The sequence below is a fragment of the Gekko japonicus genome, unplaced genomic scaffold (genome assembly GCF_001447785.1).
Source record: "Gekko japonicus isolate JY-2015 unplaced genomic scaffold, Gekko_japonicus_V1.1 scaffold1448, whole genome shotgun sequence".
In the NCBI taxonomy this organism is placed as follows: Eukaryota; Metazoa; Chordata; class Lepidosauria; order Squamata; family Gekkonidae; genus Gekko; species Gekko japonicus.
This window is the reverse complement of record NW_015167092.1, coordinates 271,587-296,191: the sequence shown is the minus strand read 5'-3', so window position 1 is coordinate 296,191 and position 24,605 is coordinate 271,587. Positions and strand designations below refer to the sequence as shown.

The 24,605-nt window shown below is 42.7% G+C and overlaps 1 protein-coding gene across 3 annotated transcripts in view; it reads right to left on the bottom strand.

The window, feature by feature from the left end:
• The window catches only part of GRIA4 (glutamate receptor, ionotropic, AMPA 4), a 329,532-nt gene that overhangs the window by 95,056 nt on the left and 209,871 nt on the right, over positions 1-24,605 (bottom strand). For all 3 annotated transcript variants that reach the window (XM_015412885.1, XM_015412884.1, XM_015412886.1), the window contains exon 4: positions 11,655-11,839. In XM_015412885.1, coding sequence (XP_015268371.1) covers positions 11,655-11,839 — 185 coding nt within the window. The remainder of the gene's footprint in view (positions 1-11,654; positions 11,840-24,605) is intronic.

Here is a 24,605-nt window from a genome sequence, read left to right as displayed (position 1 = left end):
GCCGCCGCCAACCCCAGGTCCAGATGGGATGGGCACAAGTAGCAACAAGAGTCAGCTCTTTTTGTTGTTGCCTCTCCTTCTCGGGCAGAGGGCCATGGATGGTTGTGGACCTCATAAGGATGGGGCTCAGGGCAGTTATCCCTGTTGCCCACTGGCTGAGGCTGCCTATGCTTGGAGTAGTGGTTGAAGTGTGAGACTCAGGTCTGGAAGACCAGGGATCAGATCCCCATTGTGACATAAAGCTTGCTGTGTGACCTTGGGCCTGTCAGACTAACGTATCTGACAGGGAAAATTGAGGAGGGGAGATGGATGAATGAAGCCCTGTGCATCTTAAAGGAAGAGTGGGATACTATGTACCAAAAAAACAAACATGGCAAGCCGAGTTACTCTGAGATACCAATGTTTTTTTTTTCTGTGCTCTTCTTTTCCTGTCACAGTTCATTATTTATTTGTTTGTTTGTTCAATTTTTAGCCCTCCCTCCCCCACAAGCAGGCTCAGGGCAGGTTACAACATGGTTAAAACATACAACATAATCAAAATAAAACACAGCCTTAAAATCCATAAAATTATTAATTAACCAGTACACAGCATTTCTAAAATATGGGTAAAATCATTTGATGGTGTCTGCTACACAATTCTGATTGTGGGTAGCCATAGATGGAACAGTACAGAGCAAATGGGTGGGTGAGGAAATCAGCCATGATGGAACAGAGCAGGCATAGCAGGGGAGGCTTTTATAGATGAGTTGCTGCTGCCTCAACCATAGGCCTCGTAGAACATCTCCATTTTACAAGCCTTGTGGAACTGCATTAAATCCCACAGGGAGAATGTTCTACCAGGCTGGCACCAGAGCTGAGAAAGCCCTGTGAGGTAGGTGGGGCTGAGAGAGCTCTTTCAAGGGCTGCTCTTGAGAGAACAGCTCTGAGAGAACTGTGACTCACACAAGGTTACGCCAGCAGCTGCATGTGGACGATTGGGGAATCAAACCCGGTTCTCCCAGGTTAGAGTCCATGTTCTTAACCGCTTCACCAAACTGGCTCTCAAGGCATCGAAACCCTTGGCCAATACGTCTAGGGTGGTGTCTGGCTGGCTGTCCATCATCCGATATAGCTGGGTGTCATCAGCGTACTGGTGACAGCCCAGCCTGAAGCTCCAGAATATTAGGGCATGGGGGTATAGATAGACGTTGAACAATATAGGGGGGGAGGATCGCCCTCTGAGGGATGCTGCATACCAAAGGGTAATGTGGTGACACCTGCTCCCCAAGCATCACCCTCTGTCCCTGACCATGGAAAAATGAGACCAGCCACCGCAAGACTGCCCCATGTATCCCCACATCAGCGAGGCGGTGATCATAGTCATGTGCCTAGAATTTTGAGAAATAGCCTAAATGTTGGCACTTTCTCTCTGTACTGAGAATTATTAACATGGATTAGGAATCTCCCTCTGTTTATGATACACTGAAAAACAGTGAAGTAACTAGACCTCTTCAGAGAATCCACAGTTACATGGTTTCATGGAGCAACTTTTCTGTGTTCAGTGATCTTGTAGAGCTCATGTACCTTAACGGCGGAGGGGGGGAGGCCACAGAGATTGTGTGGTCTTCGCTTAAAGGGAACAAGGAGGAAAGAAAAGAAAAATCCAAAGAAATAGGTCAGAAAGGGAGAGAAAGAGGACATAATCACTGACATTCAACAAAGGAAGCAATAACAAGCCCACAAGTGTGGGGAGAATGTGGGTGGCATCCGTGGGGGAAATAGATGACATTTACGTGCCCAGCTACTGCTGCCACAGCTAGTGTTGCCCACTCCAAGTTGGGAAATACCTAGATTTTGGGGATGGAACCTAAGGAGGATGAGGTTTGTGGAGGAGAGGGATTTCAGTGTGGTATAAGGCCATAGAGACCACCTTCTAAAGCAGCCACTTTCTCCAGGTGAACTGATCTCTGTCACCTGGAGATCAGTTGTAATCCCAGGAGATCTCCAACCACCACCTGGAAGTTGGCAACCTTAACCACAGCTCACAAGGTAGATTCAGGCCACGAACTCTAGCCTGTGGTGGAGTGGGAGAGGGTGGAAAGAGGATATGCTAGGGCAGTCCCGTCCTCCACCCAGCAGGTCCTGTGGTTATTCTGTGGGCTTTTGGCTATGCCTGAATTGATTCCTGGGAAACAGAGTAGGTTGGCGGTACAGTGCAACCACCTAAAGAGCCCGTTCCCTCCCCTCACACACTCCCATCTGGGAAAATATTGCACCAATCTATGCAAAGGTCCTTGGCCTTAAACTGATGTCTGTTTCTTCTTTAGTTATAAAAATAATCTTTCATAGAAAATATATCACAAAGAGAGAGATGCTTTTTCTGGGTTTTGTATAAGAAAACAAATGCATGTAAAACTACATTATGAGGCAAGCAAACAAGTGCTATTGTTGTAGGTAAGGTTTTAGATGATCAGGGTCTTTTTCTCTCTCTCACCAGAGCATTATATATTTGTGCAAAGTAGATGACTCTCTCAATATTCCATTCAATTTACATATCTCAACGTGGGTTGTTTCCTATTAAGCCTGTGCAAATGTAGATGAAATGGAAGGTCAGCTAAGTAATTGCTGATAATTTTGTGTGAAGATAAACTGAGCCAAAAGAGTGGGAATTAATTAATTTATAGCGGCTAACATGTTATCTATGGATTCAGAAAGAAGGAAAAATCCACTCTGCAGAGCTAGATAGTTCATAATTTTACAGAAATAAACTATTGTCCAGCTGGTTTGCATAGACAAATGTAGTTTTGAAATGGATCTAGAGAAAGCAAACCTCTGAAGGGGACTGGGCAATTCAAGTATCTACGCACACAGATTGAGCGGGTGAGATTGCATCTTCTTAAATGGGGCTAATGTTCACATAGGCTACGCCATAATGCAGCAAAACTGCTAAAATGCAGCATTACCTTGAGATGTCATGAGCCTAATGAGTGCAAGTCTCCATGACAAGTGGCACAGAGCTGGGGATTGCCAGGTGCACTGACTGACATTTTTCTTGCTTGGATAACAGGATACTTCAAGCTGGACTCTATGCTTTTTTTAACCTGAGATGGAAAGGCAGCTGTAACTGGCGCTGAACTGAAACGCGTGTATTCCATCTTTCTGTGTTAATACCTCTGAGGATGCCAGTCACAGTTACTGGCGAAAGGTCAGGTTCTACAATGCCAAGACCATGGCCACACATCTCGGAAAATCTACAGCAACTAATAAAAAAACTGCATTTCCTTTTGGCAACTGGGAACGAAGGGAAACGTTCATGGGGGGAGGTGAACGGCAGAATATATTGTCCTGTTGAAAAAGCAATGGGGGCTGATGCATTCAGGGCAGTGCTGCAAGGAAGGGGGCATGGGCGTGGCTGTCTCAGCAATGAGCTGATGTATATCCTAGTCCCCCTTACAAAACATTGAAGAAGCTGTGGGAAAAAAAAGAATGTTGGGGTTGAGGAACATTTTGGGAGCCCCCTCTGCCTTCACAGAGTCATAGAGTTGGAAGGGACCTCCAGGGTCATCTAGTCCAACTCCCTGCTCAAGGCAGGACATTCACAAATGCCTCCCCCTCCATATCCCCAGTGACTGCTGTTCCACATCCAGAAGATGACACAAAATCTCCAGGATCTCCAGCCAAACTGGAGCAAAAATGTTCGACAGCAAAAAAGAAAGAAAGAAAGAAAGAAAACTGGTGCAGCACTACTTGTAACCCTTCTTAATGCCACACTACTATATGTATGGTTGATTTGATTGCCTAGATATTTATTAAAAACCTTTCTATGCTGTCTTTCTACCCAATTCAGGGTCCCTAAGGCAGCAAACAGTAAAAATATTTCAAACGTTTAAACATTTCAGACATTAAAAAGCATTTCAAATGCAAAAATATATGAATTATTTAAATAATGAAAATAAAGCATAATATAAACACATAAAACACACGCAAACATGGAGGAAGGCTAGTGTTAGGAAGGGAATGCCAAACAAAACCCTTTGAGTGGAAACTGATCTCAACATTCCATTCCGGAATGCTTAGTACACATGAAACCATTTTTCTTTTCTTTTTTGTTAAATAACAAAGTCATATTTTGCAGTACACTTGAGGAATCCCAAGGATGTAAACATTTCTACCATTATCTGTGGCTAGCCTGCTTTTATAGAGCTGCGGTGGCTCAAGTGGTTAAGACGCTGTACTGCAGGCTGTGGAAGGTCAGTAGTTCAGCAGTTCAAGACCCGGGTGCCGCAAGACGGGGTGAGCTCCTGTCTCTAGTTCCAGCTCCTGCCAACCTAGCAGTTCGAAAGCAAGAAATTGCAAGTAGATAAATAGGTACCACTTCGGTGGGAAGGTAACAGCGTTCCATGCGCCTTGGTGTTTAGTCATGCCGGCCACATGACCACGGAAACGTCTTCGGACAGCGCTGGCTCTTCGGCTTTGAAACGGAGATGAGCACCACAACCCTAGAGTCGGATTCGACTGGCTTTCAAGCAAGGGAACCTTTACCTTTTACTAGCCTGCGTTTACTGTTTTTAGTATGTGTTCCTGCAAGAAGAGATTAGATTTATACCCCGCCCTTCACTCAGCATCTCAGAGCGGCTTACAATCTCCTTTCCCTTCCCCTCCCCACAACAGACACCCTATGAGGTAGGTGGGGCTGAGAGAGCTCTTTCCAGAACTGCCCTTGAGAGAACAACTCTTGACAGAACTATGGCTTGCCCAAGGTCATCCAGCAGCTGCAAGTGGAGGAGTGAAGAATCAAACCCGGTTCTCCCAGATTAGAGTCCACGCACTTACCCACTACATAAAACAAGCACAAAGCCCATGAAAAATAATGAGGCAGAGGAAATTTCATTGTCCCCTTACTTCTTCCTCACCACTACCTCCTACTATTCTTGCTTCCTTGTGCTCAGCATCTCCTTTTCAAAGGTCACTGCCTCAAGGGCCCCATGCCAAATTTTGTAATAAGAACTAGAATGACCAACTACTGGTTGGCAAGCCTGGGAGACAGGAAGGGTCAAGACTTACCAAAATGGTGTCTCACAACTTGGCTGCATAACCAGAAATGACATCACCACATTGCAGGAGATTCTAGGAAACTCTAGGATTTCCCTGAAACTCTAGATGACATCACTTCTAGTCATGCAGGCAGAAGTGACACTGTTGTGCTGAAGGACACTGCCAATGTGAGAAAACTGCCAAAACCAATGTGAGAAATGCTTCAGGATTAATGCATTCTAAAGGATGTGGCCACAGTGACCCATGGTCTGATAATTTCTGGGTTAGATATCTGTAACACACTTTATGTGGGGCTGCCTTTGAAGACTGTTTGGAATCTTCATTTGGTCTAAAAGCGCAGCAGCCAGTTTGTTGTTGGGGGCTGGATACAGGGATTTTATCATCCCTGTGATGTAAGATCTACACTGGCTGCTCATCTCTTTCTAGTACAATTCTTACTTTTAAGCTCCAGAATGGCTTGGTAGCAGGAAGCTGAAAACACTTCCTTTGCCTGTAGTTTCTAGCATGCCAGTTAAGATCCTGTTCTGAAGTTCTTCTCTGTGTGCCCTCACCTTCAGAGGTGAGGTGGGTGGCTGTGAGAGAAAGGACTTTTCAGTGGTGGCACCTTGCCTTTGGAAGGTTGCCTGTCAAGAGGCTTGCCTGCCACCTACCTTACTTCCTTTTTAGGCATCAGGCCAAAGACATTCCTCTTTACCATTTAACCAAGGGGGTCTTATGTTTTTAAACATTTTGTGGTCTGCTTATGGTCCAGTCATTTTATTTATATCATTTCAGGTTATGCCGTGTTTTAAGGGTTTCAGACAGTTATTTCATGCTTGTGTTTTAATGACTTTGTTGTTGATGGTGTGTTTTAAGGGTTTTATTTTATTATCTGGGTTGTAAGCAGCCTGGAGCAGATCTCTGAAGAGAGAGTAGAATGTGATTTTTCTAAATAAACAAATAACAAATAAATAATTCTGGAGAGATAAAATTGACCAATTGAACTGGCTATACAGATTGTGAATATAAAGAAGAAACGACACTGCTAGCTAATAAGAGAAAGGGGGAGAGACTACATGCACAAGGCATCACAGTGGAATCTAGCAATGCATAAAGCAATATAGTTTTCTCCTGAGTAGTAAATCAAGGAAGTGGCTAGATTTGTCCTCTTTTTTCTCACTCCATTTTATAGCAAGGGCTTAATTGGAATGGTGGTTGCCACAAGGACTGAGTCCAAAGCTAAGCTGAAAAATGAGAAACACTGCAGCCAACCAAAACCAATTGACAGATACTCTGAATTTTTAAGCTCTCCTAGGAAAACAACAACTTCAAACTCCCCAGTTCAAAACACAGTGCAAAGCATGCCACTCTTTTGAAATATCACCCATAGTAATCAAGCTTCTAACTCACTGTTAATGATAAAAAAAATTATTGATTTTAATCATGATGGATCAGGCAATAATCCTGTTTAGTGGGGGGAAACAGTAAACAATTGTTAAAAGAACAGCTGTCATACACAGTTCAAGAAGTATAATTAAGGACTGACTCTGAGATCTCAATGGTACATAAAATGTACAAACGGTACCACATTACTATCTTTGAAATCAATTCCAAATGTACATATCCTGAACAGGGCTGCCAGGTCTGGGTTGGAAAATACCTGGAGATTTTGGGGGTGGAATCTGGGGGCAATGGAGTTTGGAGAGGGAAGAGACCTCAGCAGGGTACAGTGCCATAGAGTCCACCCTCCAAAGCGGCCATTTTCTCCAGGGAAAATAATCTCAGTAGTCTGGTGATCAACTGCAAAAGTGGGAGATCTCCAGGCTCCACCTGGACTTTGGGAAACCCAATCCCGAACTAAGACTTTGGAAGGAGAATTGTTCAATAGGGCATTTCTAAAACTGGAATAAGGCTGTTGTATAAAGGAAGAAAGGGCATTTTTATAAAGGGAACACTCAATTATTTGTATCATCTTGCTCTTACTGCACTTTTCTACTTTTGTAATTCCATTTTTTGTACTGTTTGACATACCATGGTTGATCCTTTCTTTTTGCATTGCTTTTAATTTTTGTGATCCTAGTCCTACTGCATTGCTTTGTTTGATGTCTTGTATTATTTGACTGCACTATATCACACTGTGAGTTTCAACAAGAAAGGCAGGCTGTAAACGATGTAACTAAGTAAATAAATAAATAAAAGTGTACGTTGAGCATTCTGGGTGTGCATTTCCATTATCAAAGTGATGTTCTTTGAGGCCCCATTGAACTGGATGGGCACCTCTTGATGCAGGAAGGGTAGAAGAACCAATCATTGTGCAAAACTAGTTGCACATGACTAGATCCAGCTGGGGAAGATCACAGGGTATGCTGCAGAACTGTATAATCATCTTTCAGTCATCCTGCACAGTGATACATGGATGATCAAATCATGTACATGTTTAAACAAATGTTTAAATGATATATAAAGATAGTGAAAACATGGACAAATCAGTGGCTGAACAACCTAAAAATATTTCTATATTTGCACAAAAACTAAAAAATAAAACTTGCTTGCTTTTCTACGCTTTCAGCATCTTAAATGTCCACTTTTCTATTTTATGTGATAACATCCAAGACTGGAGGAAAACTTGATTACAAACTGATGACATTTTTTCCTCTCTCACACTCTGGTGCTTGCAGCATCAAATGAGCGTGAGAAAATATTTTCCATTGTGACACCATTTTGATCTCAGCAATGGCTGCAGAAATAACTTTTGCTACATTGGGAAATGGCCATGTCATTAATTCTCAGTTTCTTCCTATGTTGGGTTTTCTTCAAAAGCTATAATGGAATTCAGTATGGTTTATGGAAGGCATTTTTGTGTACTTTGCACCCCTGCAGCTTCAGACCCACAATGCCATAAGTTTTTATGCATGAAATATTATTGAAGATCTCAAGCATGTCCTTTGCAAAAAACTTTTTAGCGAATCGGCAGCATAATAAAATAGCGTGGAGCACCACTAGGTGGCATTCCTTCGCTGCAATTCACAAATGCTTCTGCAAATTATGCTTCAAGATTCGTATAACCATTAGATTCTTTGGGGGGAAAAAACACACAGACTTTTCCAGTGAATGAGGAGTGGATACACAGGATTTAGGCTGGCCGTGAACAATTTCAATGGATTCCTGAACATAGTTAGGCCTGCACTTTGGACCTGGTTCACACATTCATACATAACATTGGATTTCTATATGGTGTATAGTTATCGACTGGAAGCAGAATGTGAGCTGATTGCTGAAAAGCATTTTCTTTGTGGACGTGTGATGAGATATGAAAGCTAACTTGATCTTGCAGTTATCAAATGATGAACATGTTTGTGTGAACAAGCCCAATTTTTTATAAGCCTTGGATAACTAATGTACATGTGCAGTCTGCTTAATATAGGTGTATATGGGTGCGGTCACACGCATGAGATAAACTGGGGGGGAAGCGAGGCTATTCCCTCCGGAAGAATTTGACCTGCAGTTGTGCCATCACACAGTCCTTTGAAGCTGCGGGGGCAGCCTGCCACTGTGTGATCAGATGCAACCATGGGTGAGTCAGGGTGGGTTTTTTTGCTGTTTGTTTCCAATTCACTTAAACGGGGAATCGATGAATCACATCTCAGCACTGAGGGCTCCCTATGGAGTGTGCGATGATGCGCATACTGAGAAACCAACAGCATGGAGTCAGGATAGCCTGATCAGACCATCCTGAGAGTGCGCTGGAGCGATCAGACAGGGGAAAGTCCGTCCAAGGCCTGTAGCAACCCGTTTGCTACCGGACTTTCCCCGGTGTCTTTTTACTCCGCTTCTGCAGCGGAGCAAAATGGGTTGCCGACGGATGTGGGGCGCTTCCCAGATGTTCGTGTCTGATCGCACCCTTTAAATCCGCCCAGCATTTGTGCCTATGGCGCAGCTAATTGTGCATGTGATCACACCCTGTGTTTGCTGTCAGGTCGTTTTCAACTTAAGGCAACACAATGTATTAATGACCTCCAAAATGTCCTACTGATAACAGCCTTGCTCAGGTCTTGCAAACTGAGGGCTGTGGCTTCCTTTACTGAGTCAATCCATCTCATGCATGTGGATACTAAGGATGAAAATAAATTCCCAATGTAACATTATTATGGGCAACCAATTTCCTTCATGAGGTAGGGTTGTGGCACAGAGATAGAACATCTGCATTATATGCAAAAGGTCCTAATTTCAATTGTCAGCATTACCAGTTAAAAGGATGGGATAGCAGGTGATGTGAAAGACCTAAGACCCTGAAGAGCCACCAGCAATCAGAGTAGATAATACTGACCTCGACAGACCAATGATTTGACGCAATACAAAGCAGCTTTGTGTGTTCACATACAGAAAAGTCTACAGATATGCAGAAAGAGGAAATACTAAACAAGTGGAATATTTTAGGAATGAGAAGGGCAACATAATATTTGTAGACATTAGGGAATAAAGTCTAATAAAACCAGGATAGAACTGGAGCCTTAGCTGACAGCTCACCTCTCTATAGCCCATCCCCATCAGGCACATTTCTCCTCAGCTGTGCTCCTGTACCAAAAGGCAGCTTGGATGGGAGATAAAGCAGTTGGGAGGGGGGGAGATCTTACAGGGAGGTCTGTGATAGATACAGGGACAATTCAGCTACAAAAAGTGTTTTTTTAAATCCTGAATCTACTATATAGGCCCAACACCTTTTTGATCAACACTGCTTTTAACCTAAGGAACATTTTATTGCGAACATTTGGCAGTACAATCTCAGAGAATATACAGTTGACCAGAGAGAAGTACTACTGGACATGTGATTACACTGGAAGCTTCATTTGTATTTTTGTATTTCTTTTCTTTGCCCAGTGGTTAAACTTTGGAACAATTGGTTTCTGGTCTTTATTCCATATATGTACGATTGTATGTATTTTTGCATATCAGCCATCATGTTCTGTCTGTATTAGACCTCTGAGGAAGGCCTGTAAAGGCCGAAACGCGTTAGGTCTATCTTATTAGCCCTTGTATGTTTTTATATTTGTATATGAATTAGGAATGGGCCCTTGTTTGTTATTTTAATTTATGTTGAATAAATACATGTATATTTTTGTATGTTTCATAATTAGATTTTTAGAGTTGGCCCTCTTCTATTCTTGACTAACCTTTTTAGGTTCTGAATTCTAGGTTTAGGTTCAGTCTTTTCCCCTTTTTTCTTCTTTGTCCTTCCAGGTCTGTGATAGATACAGGGACAATTCAGCTACAAAATACTAGTGTTTTTTTAATGCTAGGCTTTAATTGATAAACTTAGGGTGTTTCATGTTTCTGTTATGTATGATGTTTTATTATTTTAGTTAGTAAGCCACCTCCAGCACTGCTGGTGGACCTCCTGATAACACCTGGGTTTTGGCCACTGTGTGACACAGAGTGTTAGACAGGATGGGCCATGGGCCTGATCCAGCATGACTTCTCTTATGTTCTTATGTTCCCAGGACGGTTCCCTGGATAGGTAGCATAGAAATTTTCCATATAAGTAAATAAAGAAATAAAACTTTCACTTCACCTACTACCCAATCCAGGGATTGAGCCTGGAACCTTCTGCATGCAAAGCAGATGATCTGCCCCTGAGCCAGGGCTCCTGCCTAGACTAAAACCTAGGGGAACCCCCCCCCTGCTATACATCTAACTGGGGTAGACTGGATTTTCCCAATTCACACAGTAAAAAACCCGTTGGAAAGTGCACTGAAAGTGGATTGAAAGTGGATTATTTAGTGTGTGTGACCGCACCCTTAGATTTACACAAATGAATTTTCTTTTGCCATATCTTGGCTGCGGTCACACGTAACAGAAGCCACACAAGTGAGACGGAAAACAAATGGAGTTTCCGGGCGCGATCTCACCAGCACATCTGGGAAGCGTAGCACTCCCGTGGCTCAACTGAGGCTTCCAGCCGAAACTGCGTGGCAAAAAACTAGTACCTTGGAGGTACTAGTTTCCGGAAACTGCGCGGCAAGGGCGGGCGTCTGATCGCGTTTCCGGTGGCATCTGGCACCCGCCCATGTCCCCTTGCAAATAAGGTGGGTTTTTTTTGTCCAAGTCTCTGTGGATGCGCATGCGAACCCAACTGAGCATGCGCATTTGTCATGTACACAAAAATAAAAAACAGTTTGCTGCGGCGCATGCTTCTTCGTTGTGCGCCGGCTTGTCCTGTGATCGGCACCTCTCCCTTGCCATGGAACCTCCACGGTACCTCCACAGGACCTCCACAGGAGGTCTGATCACGTAACTGCGCAGTAGTTTGCCCCAGGGCAAACAGCCACGCTTCTCCTCTGCAGTTTCCTGCCCGTGTGACCGGGGTCCTTGTTTGTTTTTAGACGTGAGCATTACCTGCTGCCTCCAGGGCAGTTTGCCATACCAGGCCTGCAGGCCACTTGATGGGAATTTTCACATTGATATGCAGATGGAGTCATAAGTGGAGACTGAATATCGGAGTATGTATAAAAGGGTGAAGAGAGGGGGAAAGATGAAATACACCCAGCCTTGACTGGCAATGCACATGAAAGGCAGAGGGAGAGAGGCCACTCTTTGAGGGCCCTACTAATGTGTTTACAGTCACATTAAAAGGCAGGTATTACCTGTTCTAAGAGATTCTGAAGCCTCTCTATTTCACAATCTATTACAAATTTCTTCTCCTGTCTTCGGTCCAAGTCTTCTAAAAGCTGCCTGTAGCTTGCATCATTAAAATTCTCCACGCATATGGCGCTGACTTGCCAGCTCTTTTCTCCTGCTGTTTCCATAATAGCTTGAAGTATTGAGTAACCTGGAAGAAAAGGACACAACAATACACTAATGACACAGTCCCTGCATTTTGTGAATCATAAGACTGTTTAATCAATACTGGGTTCCTTATAGAGTTGGCGAGGAGTAAAGATTTACAGTAACTAACTATATTGTGCTTTCTCTTCCTTCCCTATCATCTGTAAAGAGTACAGCTATCAATGGTTTAGGGGCTTTTTTTAAAAAAAAAGTTTATTAGGTGTACAATAGAGAAAAAGTTAGGCACACCTAATCCCTACCAAAATTAACACAGTTTAGGCATTCCTCACTTTCTCTTCATTATGTCCTAAAATTAGATGTTCCCATCTGGTGACCTATTGGCTAGATTCAGCCTCCAAAAAGCAATTTTATCTGTGTATCCCAAGCATGGATTAAGAACCCAATTAAAAAAACGCTCACAGGTGTTTTTTTAAGATAGTCTATGATACTCTATGTTTTGCATACGTGACACAGTACAGTATTGTAGCTCATGTATATTCTGAAATGGGAAGCTACTTTATACCAATCTGCTTTTGTCCTTTTGGTACTACCTGCCACCTTCCCCTCCACCAATCGATGGCCTCCTAACATCCATCTGCACAGACTCAAGAATCTTGTAAATGCATTGCTGATTGGCAGTGCCAACTAGATTCTGAAAACAGATAATCTGTGAGGAAGCTGGACAGCTCCAGTCCCCAAGTAAGTGCCTGGTGAATAGAGTGGGGGATACTATTAAAGTTTAGTCTCACACAATTTAAATAATTAACAGTGCAATTGATGCAATTAAGAGGAAGTAACTCTGCACTGAATTGCACTCCAAGTATTATCATATCAATATGGGTAACATTTTGAGGTCATTTTCTGAAGGTAAGAGTTTCAATTGATTAAATACCCTAAAGCCTTTTCCTTTTGAGGGATCCAAATCTTCTTAAATGTGTCTTCCAGATTAGAAAAAGGAATATTTAACAGACACTGAGGCAAAATTCTGTTTTACCCATTTAGGGAATAAAGTATGCAGCACAAACTGAGGCTGATTCAGGCACAAGACCAAATCCTGGTTTGTTGCTATGTGAACAGTTGTTTATTTATTTTAAACCTTTTTAATGCTGTTTCATAATAAGGTTTCCAAGGCAGCTTGCAACAATAAAATCCAATAAATACCATAAATTATCGATAATAAATTACATCTTGCACACACACATGCTTCTCCCTGTTCATTGTATACTGGGATTCAACTGATTCCATTTTCTTTCTTTTAGCACTAATTAGTTCATAGTTACATTTGAACTGAACAAGCTATGTCTTACATTTACCCTTCAAAACACTGGAAAACCAGCTTCATGACATGGTGTGCAATCCTGGTTCGGAAGGCAAATATAGTGAGACAGGTTGCTAGCAACAAGAAACTATAGTTTGCACAAAAGCAGAAAATCACTAATTGAATTAGAGAATATAAGAACATAAGAGAAGCCAATGTTGGATCAGGCCAATGGCCTGTCCAGTCCAATGCTCTGTCACACAGTGGCCAAAAATACCAGGTGCCATCAAGAGATCCAGCAGTGGAATAAAGAATATAAAGAATAAGGCTTAGTTACACTAAATCATGGTTTGATGTTCTATCCGAACCAAGCCTCTGCGTTTGCTACCCAAGCTCACGGCTACACAGAAGAAAGGTACTGAAGACTCAAGATCTAGAAGCATTATCAGGCAAAGGACTCCATCCCCTCCATCGCTGTATAGCAGGATGTGGTACTTTACCCACTGTAGTTGATGAGCTAACGTATCTGTTTTAAATATGTCAACAGCTTAATTTATTAATCTACCAGTTGATAAATTAAGGGCTTCACCTGAAATATACATTTATTCAATTAACTAATACTGAAGCAAAACATTTAGGCACGGATCCTATGAATGAGTTCCATGTGCACAAGACACTCTCAGTTGCAAAGTGTGCTTCTTTTTCCACTAACACTTCCATTTGCACAAGGGCTCATTGGAAACCGTCATGCAAACAGAATGTTTAGGAGAAGAGGAAATGTGCTCTGCAGCAGAGACTGTCTAGCACACATGGAACTTGTTCACCGCAACCAAGCCAAGAAATAGTTATAGTATTACCAATATAATTAACTTGGTTCTCAACTGCAAAGCCCCATGCCATTCAAAGTAGACAAGCACAACATCACTACATGTATTTGTTTTTGAATTGTTTTCTGTTATTATTATTATTATTTTAAAAAAGCAAGGAACCTGTGAATTGCACAAATGCTAGACTATTCTATGAAAGACCCAATCTCTAATCATGCTCTTGGAGCCAGTATTAGTGGACATTGTCTATCACTGAGAAAGACACCATTGAAATAAACCAGCAACCAGTGTATCCTGCATGCTGACTGCATTCAGATGTAACAATTTTACTTCATTTATTTTTATTCATTTGTACCCCACATTTATCCCCAAGGGGACCTAAAGCAGCTCTCTTCCTTTTACCTTCACAACAACCCTGTAGTTGAGGCTAAGAGTGTGTGACTGGCCCAAGAGCACCCAGCAATGTCCCATGGCAGAACGGGGAATTGAACCCGGGTCTCCAACCACTACACCACCCTGGCTGATATAAAGCTGGAATGTGCCCAGACCCAGCCTGTTGTTTTGCTTGTGTGCCTGACTCTTCTTCCTGGTTAGAAGGGAACACTGGTTTCTAGTGAACTATGAACACAAATGCCCAGGCCTTATCTGAGTTATTTTGCTGCACTAACAGGGACTCTAAGCCTGGTTCAGAATCCCAGTTTGTCTACGCATGGGCAATTAACACTGGTTAACCTTAGCACCTGCATTCGTGCAGCATGGGTAATTGGAGTTAAGTTTCTAATCATAATTGTCTGTGCAGGAACCAAGCAAGCTCGCATAGCAATAAGAAGAAGAAGAGAGAAGAGACTGGATTTATACCTCGCCCTTCACTACCCAAAGGAGTCTCAGAGCGGCTTACAATCTCCTTTCTCTTCCCCTCCCCACAACAGACACCCTGTGAGGTGGGTGGGGCTGAGAGAGCTCCGACACAAACTGCTCTTCTTCAAGAACAGCTCTTGTCAGAACTATGACTGACCCAAGGTCACATCAGCAGGTGCAAGTGGAGGAGTGGGGAATCAAACCCGGTTCTCCCAGATTAGAGTCTGCGCACTTAACCACTACACCAAACTGGCTCTGGGTTTGAGCTCACAACCTGCTTGATGTTGGTTTTAAGTGGCACTGAGCCTAAGTGTGAGCATCCTTCACTGCTGAAATAAACAACTATGACAAGCTATCTGTCATCATGAGCCCTCTCTAGCTCTTAACCTAGACATAAGAATATCACTGCCATGACCATAATAATTATAATTTATAATTAGTCACCCTAGAAACCCAGGGTATACTTTATAAGTCTAGCTGGCGAGTACTTTTTAACAAGAGAAATGAGGAAGAAAGCCTGCAGGACAAGCACCGTTGGATCCGCCTGCTAATTCCTTTCCACGCATACACAGACAAAGGGCTCTTTATCTTGATTTGGTTTATTAAGTGAAAGAACCCCACAAAAACACAAATGCCTTAAACAAAGTAGACGTGAGCCTAGAAGTCTGTTCTGCCTAAATCCTATACCAGACTAGGATGTGGGGGACCAGGCTACAAATTCCTACTCTGCCATGGAAGCTTGCTGGTTACCTTGGGCCAGTCACACTCACTCAGCTTAATCTACCTCACAGGATTTTTGTAAGGATAAAATAGAGGAGAGGAGAATGATGTATGCTGCTTCGGGTCCCCGATGTGGAAAAAGGTGGGGTATAAATGAAGTACATAAAGAATGAATAATGAATGGGGGGAGGCAGATAAAAGATAGGCTGGTTGGTGGGTGAGAAGAAATCAGGGAAAGATTAGTTGCCAGGGGTTGCCAGGAGAAAGGAGAAGGGAAACAGTGTGGGGAGGGAGACATGGGGGGGAAAGAAGTGCCCTACACATTACACAAGTCCTTGCAGGTTCCTTAATCCCTACCACGCAACTGGGCACTGAGCAACTTGGCAAGGCTTTTCCCAGGTAGAGGCTACTAGAGGTAGGGAAGGAAGTAAAACTGCAGACGGTGACTGAAGCCATGAAATTAAAAGACGCTTGTTTCTTGGGAGGAAAGCTATAGCAAACCTAGACATCATAATAAAAAGTAGAGCCATCACCCTGCCAACAAAAGTCTGTATGGTCAAAGCAATGGTATTCCCAGTAGTAATGTATGGCTGCGAGAGTTGGACCATAAGGAAGACCGAGCACCGAAGAATAGATGCTTTTGAATTATGGTGCTGGAGAAGACTCTTGAGAGTCCCTTGGACTGCAAGGAGATCAAATCAGTCAATCCTAAAAGAAATCAACTCTGACTGTTCCCTGGAAGGCCAGATAATGAAACTGAAGCTCAAATACTTTGGCCACCAAATGAGAAGGGAGCACTCACTGGAAAAGACCCTGATGCTGGGAAAGATGGAAGGGAAAAGAAGAAGGGGACGACAAAGGAGGAGATGGTTAGACAGTGTTATCGATGCAACAGACATGAAGTTGAGCAAACTCCAGAAGACGATGGAGGACAGGAGGACCTGGCGTGATATTGTCCATGGAGTCACAAAGAGTCAGACTCGACTGTGCAACTGAACAACAACAACAACAAAAACAACAAAAAACAAAATGAGAGGAGGCAGGAAAAAGCGAGAGACTATAGGGACTTTCAGGAAAAGGAAAGAGCAAAGAATGTATGTATGGGGGGGTGAGATTCCCCCCCCACACACACACACACAAGTCCTTGCAGGTCCCTGCTTTTTTCATTTCTATTCCATTTTTTTATTTCCATTTCACTATTACCAGAATTACAGGACTCAAGAGTCAAAAAATACAAGTATCTTGAAATATGATTCAGATTTATTAGATGTACCACCCACCAGTTCTACAGTTTATGGAACCAAGGAAATGGGCCAAGATCAGAATCAATATTCTCTAAGGGACTTCAAGGGTTATGAAATCCTGCTCCTGCACAATCTGATATGGTTTATTGGATTTACAACACGTTTTGATGAATTGTTGCAGTACAAATATAGTGATGCTGAGGAACAATTTGATGTGTGGGGCTTATGCTTTCCCTATATGAATTCTATATACTACTTGTCCTATAAGGCTGTCCTTTTTTACTCTTCACTTAACCTGTAATGTTTAGCCATTCAAAATATGTGTCATAAGTTACCCCATTCTTGGTGTACTTCATTGGCTCCTGTGTGCAGGGGAGAAGGGGTGTGTGGAAATCAGCAATTGGATGGCTTTGTAATCATATCATTAGACATACAGGGGAAGTTTTCTAAAAATCAGGGAAATCCCAAGTTTGCAGAAAAATCTGAAACATATTTTAAAAAGAAAAGCAATACAAAACATTGGGGGTTAACCCCCCCCTCCAAATAATAGAAGCAAGCTCTGTAGTTTTAAGAGAGGAATGCCCATTGGAATCTTGCAACACTATGTTCTGAGATCTCAATGGCCATTTTGAGGATTGCTAATTTTGCCAAGGCAGAGACTGAAAAAAGGTAAATGGTTTAAGAGAAGGAAGTAGAGGAAGAAGAAGAGAAGATTGGATTTATACCCCACACTTCACTACCTGAGGAGTGGCTTACAATCTCCTTTCCCTTCCCCTCTCCACGGACACCCTGTGAGGTAGGTGGGGCTTAGAGAGCTCTCTTGAGAACTGCTCTTTCCAGAACAGAAAAGCTGTCTTTCCTCAACCTGGACTTCTTTTGTCCAAAAGACCTCTAGAGCCATTACTGGCCATCCTGGCCCATTTCTCCACTGTGCCCACTGTCCCGAAGGCACAGTTTTCCTATATTAGGACTCCAAACGCAGCCATCTTTGGTTCAGTCTCCTGGGACATATATTGGCTGAATCCCCTATCTCTTTTGCTGGCCAAGCAGTCTGCTTCTCTTCACCGCAGATTCTTCTCTTCCAAAGGTAGGTATAGCCCCTCCTCAATGCTTCACCCTCTTTTATCATTGATCTTTCAAGATCACTTCACCTCTTTCTTTCCTAGCTCTCTGGTGTGTGTGCGTGTGTGTAGTATTTCATTGATTAGCTGAATGTATTAGGGTTATTTTCTTAATAAATTACATAAAAGACATTTCCTGTCTGTCATCTGTGCCTCTCTGAGAGGGTTCTGACTCTGGTATAGTTGCAGTATGATCCCTAGCTCACACACCTATTAAACAAATTTCCCCATCATAACTCAAATAGAGACCCGGTGTTGCAGCTAACAGAATGGAGGAGAAAACTAGACACTGCTTTTGGCATTTGTCACATAAATTTTCATTCCAGAGTTTTCTGCACCAGCCTCTGTGGCTCTTAGAAGCCAAAATAACAAGGTCTTTCTGTTAGTATCTGAATCCTGTACCATAATCCATGACAACATGTCATTAAAACTATCATGGGTTTGCACTGCAGCTTACAAACAACTGTAGGATCCTCCACTTCAGTACATAAATTAAACCACAGATTAAATATTGTTCAGATCACTTTCCAAATGAACATTTCTTGCCACTATAAGTAAAAGCCATTCACTAGTCAATGTTAATTTTTAACCTAAAGTCAGTTTCACTATTTTCCCCTGAGAAAGAATGAAGATTTCTTTTTTAATCACTGCACAATTATTCAGCTCTTTCTGTAGTTACATATACTCCTTTTTGTTATGCTTGTCTGTAATTATCTTTTCAAATCATGCCCAGATCGCTTTCCAAACAATATATTCTTAGCTTCATTTCCTATTCACATCCATATATAGCTTCCTAGTTCGAACCACATCAGTATTTTATGCATGCTCATGACTCATGATATTAACTTTGATTTGGATCTTTGATAGCAACACAGCCAACATTTCTTTAATTCTGTTTCTTGACACAGATTTACTAAGATGCAGTGAGGACATGAATTCAGAAAATCACCAGCATCAGATCCATAAATCTGGATCTACTTAGACATGAATAGACAAGATAGATCTTTCTGCAAACCAGAAAAAAAGCCCAAGATTTGCATGAAAATCTGAAAAAAGGACAGTGGGGGATTAACACCCCCCTCCAAATAACAGAAGCAGTCACTATACCTTTAAGAAACTCAGTGGCTGTTATGGGTGTTCTAAGCAACTACAACTGCCTTGGTTTATGCCAGTAAAAGGCATATTGATGGGTCAGGGACATTCCCAGGGCTGTTTTGGCCTTTGTGGATGCTCGGCAGGGTCAAGCCTGGCAGCAGCCAATGGGCAACATGCTACCATCTGACTTGCTTAACTCACATAGGCCTGGCTGCTTGCTGCTATTCAACAGCAACCACCCCATAGAAGCCAGTCTGGTGTAGTGGTTAGAATTTCAGACTAGGATCTGGGACAGCCAGGTTCAAACCTCCACTTTGCCATGGAAACTCTTTGGTCAAGCCACATGTTCTCAGTCAAACTTGTCTCACAGGGTTGTTGTGAGGATAAAACGGAGGAGAGAAGAATAATATAAACTGCTTGGGGTCTCCCATTGTGGAGAAAGGTGGGGTATAAAGTAAATACATATCAATATAGCCAAAGATAGGTGGGTGAATAAAAGGGAGTTTCGTTGGTGAGTGGGAAAGAAAGAAGGCAGCAGGGAAAGGTGAGGATATGGATGTTGCCAGGAGGAAAAAAGGGAGCAGTATGGGGAGAGCGATACAGGAAAAAGTGAGCTGACCCCCAGAAGTTCTTGTGGTTCTCTACCATGCAACTGGGTCTGGCTGCTGTCACTGTTTGACTGGGCTAAAGTTCTCCCAGGCAGAGGCGGCAAGGGGCAGGAAGGAGGGAAAACAGAAGATGGGGGTAGATAAAGCAAAGGACAGGAAGGAGAGAAGGCTGCAGGAAAACGGCAGAGACTATGGGGATTTCAGGGCAGAGGAAAGAGGAAATAGTGTGGGGATGGGAAAATGATATTTCCACACAAGTTCTTGTGGGTCTCCTGCTTACTCCTTTCTAATTCAGATTTGGAACCCTAACTACCATTACTAGGGTTGCCAGGTCCCTACCTTCTGCCGGTGGGAGGACAAAGCGTCCTGTCCAGGATGTTCTGGTGCGCACACTGCAATTGTGGTGTATTCAAAATGACTTACATGAATTGCCGCATTAACGTTCCATATTAAGTTTTGAGCCAGACGAAGGCTCCTCCGAACTAACAAACTATTGGTCGCTCCAAAACAGCGACCAATCAGAACTGCACCAATTCCCTGAGAGGGAAGAACCCTCATTGGATGTTATCTGAGCAACCTCATTGGTTACTTATTGTAAATAGGCGTGGCTACATTAGCCCGGGAATGTTTAAAAGGAGCCTAGCTCCCAATGTTAATCTGTTCTGGTTATGACTTCTTTCAAGCGTTTGTTCGTACCTACAATAAAGCTGATCACTTTTGTTGAAATCACTCTCCGGATCTTTGTTAGCGGCGATCTAATAGCAATAACATCATCCAGAAGTGATGTGATCATGCTAGGCACATTGCCAGGGGGACGCTCTAGCATTCAGCCAGAAACTTTATGGTATCATAGAGTTTTTAGGCCGAGTGCTAGAGCATCCCCTCCAGCAATCTGCCTGGCACGATGACATCAACTCCAAGTAACGTCATCATGCTGGATGCATTGCTGTGATCCTGGCATTTGGGGGTGGGGTTCCCCCACAAGCCAGATTCGGGCTGGCAGATGGGGGGGGCAAAGCAGGCTACCCCCCGCCCCCCCAGGGAAAATGGCAAGCCTAACCATTACTGAACAATGATGTTAATCTAACAACTTCCTTTCACTAAGTGAGGCACATTGTTTCAATAAAGGAAGCCTTGTTCTAATAGAAAAAGTTACCAAACTTATTGGTTCATAGAATCCAATCTGATATGCTGTCTGCTTGCTTAGATGGTTGTTCTAAAAAAATGTCTAGACAAATTCAAAGAGAATAACTCCACCAATGACAATGATTCATGATAGTGAATAGAACCTCTATGTACAGAGACAGTATACCTCTATATATCAGGTACTGGAGACAGGAGGACCACCAGCATATTTCCCTTCTTGAGAATACCCTGCGGGGAGGGCGGGGTATAAATTGAATAAATAAATAAATAAATAAATTCCTTGGGGCATCTGGTTTGGTTGCTCTTGGAAGCAGAGTGTTTGTGTGGATGGTCCAATCATGTAAAACAATTATTATTCTCCTTGCTGATTTCTTGAGTCCCTTGGACTGCAAGGAGATCAAATCAGTAGAGACATCACCCTGATTTGATCTCCTTGCAGTCCAAGGGACTCAAGAAATCTGTATTTATCTACCTCTGTTTCTAAAGTTCCTGTGGGCTTGCCTCCATTCCAGGGAAGGGAATGCCAAGGTAACACGAGTGACTGTATAACCTAGTTAGCCTCATATATTTTATGTTGTTTTCTGTGATACCCAGTCATGTTTTGATATAGTTTTCCAATGCCTTGTGCTGTAGTACATTGAGAGTACATAGTGAATAAAGTTCTTCCCCTTTTTAAAGATCTCAGACTGTGGTCAAGAATCTCACTTATGCATCTGACTGCTCATTCCATGCATAGACTAGAATCTCCTAGAACATATAACAATGGGATAGAGCTGATATACCAGTCTACTGATCCTTACAAACACCATGTAAGGTAGATCAACCTTATTATACCAATACTGCTGGTTATGAGATTTGAATCCAGAATCTCTTGGCTCACATTTTTCCTCTATCTGCCACTATACGACAAGCAGTACCTGGATAATTACCATTGGTCCTTACACAACAGTAGAGATACACTTTTGCAGCATCAAGCAATTAAATGCCAACTGCAGTGATGGTTTTAGTTTTACTGAATTCTTTATTCCATTTACACTGTGCAATAACATTAACCCCCTAACAATGCAATCCTAATCAGAGTCACACTCTTCTAAACTTACTGAAGTAAAGGGGCTTAGCAGGATGTAACTGTTCACAATTGCATTGCAAATCCTTGTATAAGCCCACTGACTTCAATACATTTAGAAGAGTGTTGACTTTGCTTTAGGATTGCGCTGCCAATCTGTCAAAGATATTTTCATCCTAAAACAACAGTATCAATGCCTTGCTTTATCATTGTCATAAACTACGTACTACTGGCAAGCTCCTTTAAAAATTCCAGCAATCAATTAGCTATGCTATAATTAGAATCCCAGTACCTCTCAGCTCAAACATTAATTTTCATAACCATCCACCCACCATTCCTCCTCCCATGAGGGCATTTGCTTTTATGGTTTCAGGCGACTGATTCAGGATGTTTTTTACCAGGACTTCATGACTGAAGTACCAGAAAAGACAAACTGCCAAATTATGCAGGATATAGTCTACTCTGCTTTGGTTCTGTATAATCTACATGGCCACTGTGGATAGCTTATTATACAAGTAATCATTTGAATTTTTCCAATTGCACCTGTGTGTGTCTGTGGTTCAGTACACATTAGCTTGTTTATAAATTACTGGGATGCCATGAATTTGCATGTAATACTGGCGAACCTATTTGACTGTTTGGAAAATGGATTGCACATCTTTTCAACCGCATGCTGAACCTGAAGATCTGAATAATCTTGTGTTTAGGTGAGACAACAAAAAATAATAATAATAATTACTACATAAATGAGCTGCAAGTGATAAGTATCTGTCTTCATCAACAAGCATCAGAATGGTTCAGCTGACCTTGTAGCAGCAAACTGTTACATGCTTTGATTTAACAAAAACTTGCCAAAGGCAAGGGCTTAAACTACTCACCAGTCATGGCAGAGTATAAATTTGAACACAACTCTCCCAGGTTCTATTCTGTCACTCCAACCACTGTACAAGACTGCTGGGCCTGGGATCACTGGTGCACAGTGAAAGCATGCCCCCTCTCTCTATCCATCTCCTGATTCCCTGATGCTTCTGCAAAGACCTATTTGGGTCTGTAGCAGTGGGGAAAAGGGCAGTGTCCAGAATTAGGTGGACTCCGCAGCAGATTCTGATAAGCCATTAAAACCAGCCTTGGCTGGAACTAAACCATCTGTCAAGGGTCCCAAAACTACCGTATATACTCGAGTATAAGCCGACTTTTTCAGCACATTTTTTGTGCTGAAAAAGCACCCCCTCGGCTTATACTCGAGTGAGAAAAAAAATGACCCCAGAAAATGCCGCCGCTCCGCAGCCAGATATCAGCCTGTAGTCACTGCAGCCCGCCTGCCTAAACTGATCTAGTCACTGCAGCCCGCCCGCCTAAACTGGTTGCTAGATCGCCTCCCGACTGGCGTCTAGCAACCAGTGACGTAAGAGAGAGGAGAGCGGAGACTGACGTGCCAATAATAACAGCGGAGTTAAAAGACCTCCTCCGCTCAGCAGAACACTAGAAGCCGCCGCTGCCCGCCCCGCCTCCACTGGTTGCTAGATCGCCTGCTGATTGGCGTCTAGCAACCAGTGACGTCAGAGAGAGGAGACCGAGGCGGACGACCAGTAGCTGCTGCATTTCGCATTTCCCACCCTAGGCTTATACTCGAGTCAATACTTTTTCCCAGTTTTTTGTGGTAAAATTAGGAGTCTCGGCTTATACTCGGGTCGGCTTATACTCGAGTATATACGGTAAGTAAAATGTACATGAGTTTCAGGACTTTCTTGATAAAAATCAAAGCTATTTAAGAATCCTAAGGCTAGAAAAGCACTGCAGAAACCACAGTCTATAAGCTTTGACACCAAGCACTCCCCCCTTTTCCTCTATTCTTTTCCTTCTATGGATTCTGAAATGAGAAGATGAGGGTATAGAAGAAGTCTTTAGATGATCTCTTTATTTTATTTAAAGTGGTGGCCAGGCTCCTCTGCAATTGGAATCATGATGAATGCTTCTAACAATGTCAGTTTGTTTGCACTGCAGATGTGCTGTTGCCCGTTCTCCCTTTCAAAGGCTTCTGACAGTCATGAAAATCACACTGTGAAGGTGAGCTCTCAGGCTAGAGAGTGACAAAACTAAGTCGTAATCTGAGAAGACCAAGGACAGTGGCAAGATGGCCGAGTTAGTCACTCTCACTGTTTCCCTGTACACTCTGCTATTTATTCTTCTCAGACAGAATAATCTTTTCTACTTCATTATGTTTGGACTTTGAGATGAAATGACCAGATCAAAGCACTTTACCTTGCTCACACACAAAGGTTTAGGATGAATAAACTGCCTGCTTTTGAATGCAAGCGGCGGAAGAATGTAGTTTGCTGAATACCTGGCACTGAAAAAGAATTGCTTTCTCCAGGTAGACTCCCTTGTGGCACTAAAGCCTGACTGAAGGAAAAAGTATTGGAGGGAGGAAGACTGAAGGTAGATAAGCTTCAAATCAGCATGCACCATTTCTGACCTTTAACTCAGGCCCCTGCCCTGTTTTATATGAGACTGGGGGACAGATCGGCATTTGAAGACTGTAAGACAAACACATGTAGCTTGGATTCAAGACTGAACAAGAGGCTTTAGTGGAACTCAATCATCTTCCTAGTATTTGGGGAGATTAGCTTAAGTAATAGGAAACAAAACTAGCAACATGGAAAGAGAACGTATAGAGAGAGAGAGAGAGAGAGAGAGAGAGAGAGAGAGAGAGAGAGAGAGCGCTCTTGTACTTCTTGGAGTGCAACCCCCCTATGACTTCCACATCAGTGAGGGAGGACCAAGTCTATCCCACCTTTAGAAAGAGGGCATAGTTTGCCGTCTTCCT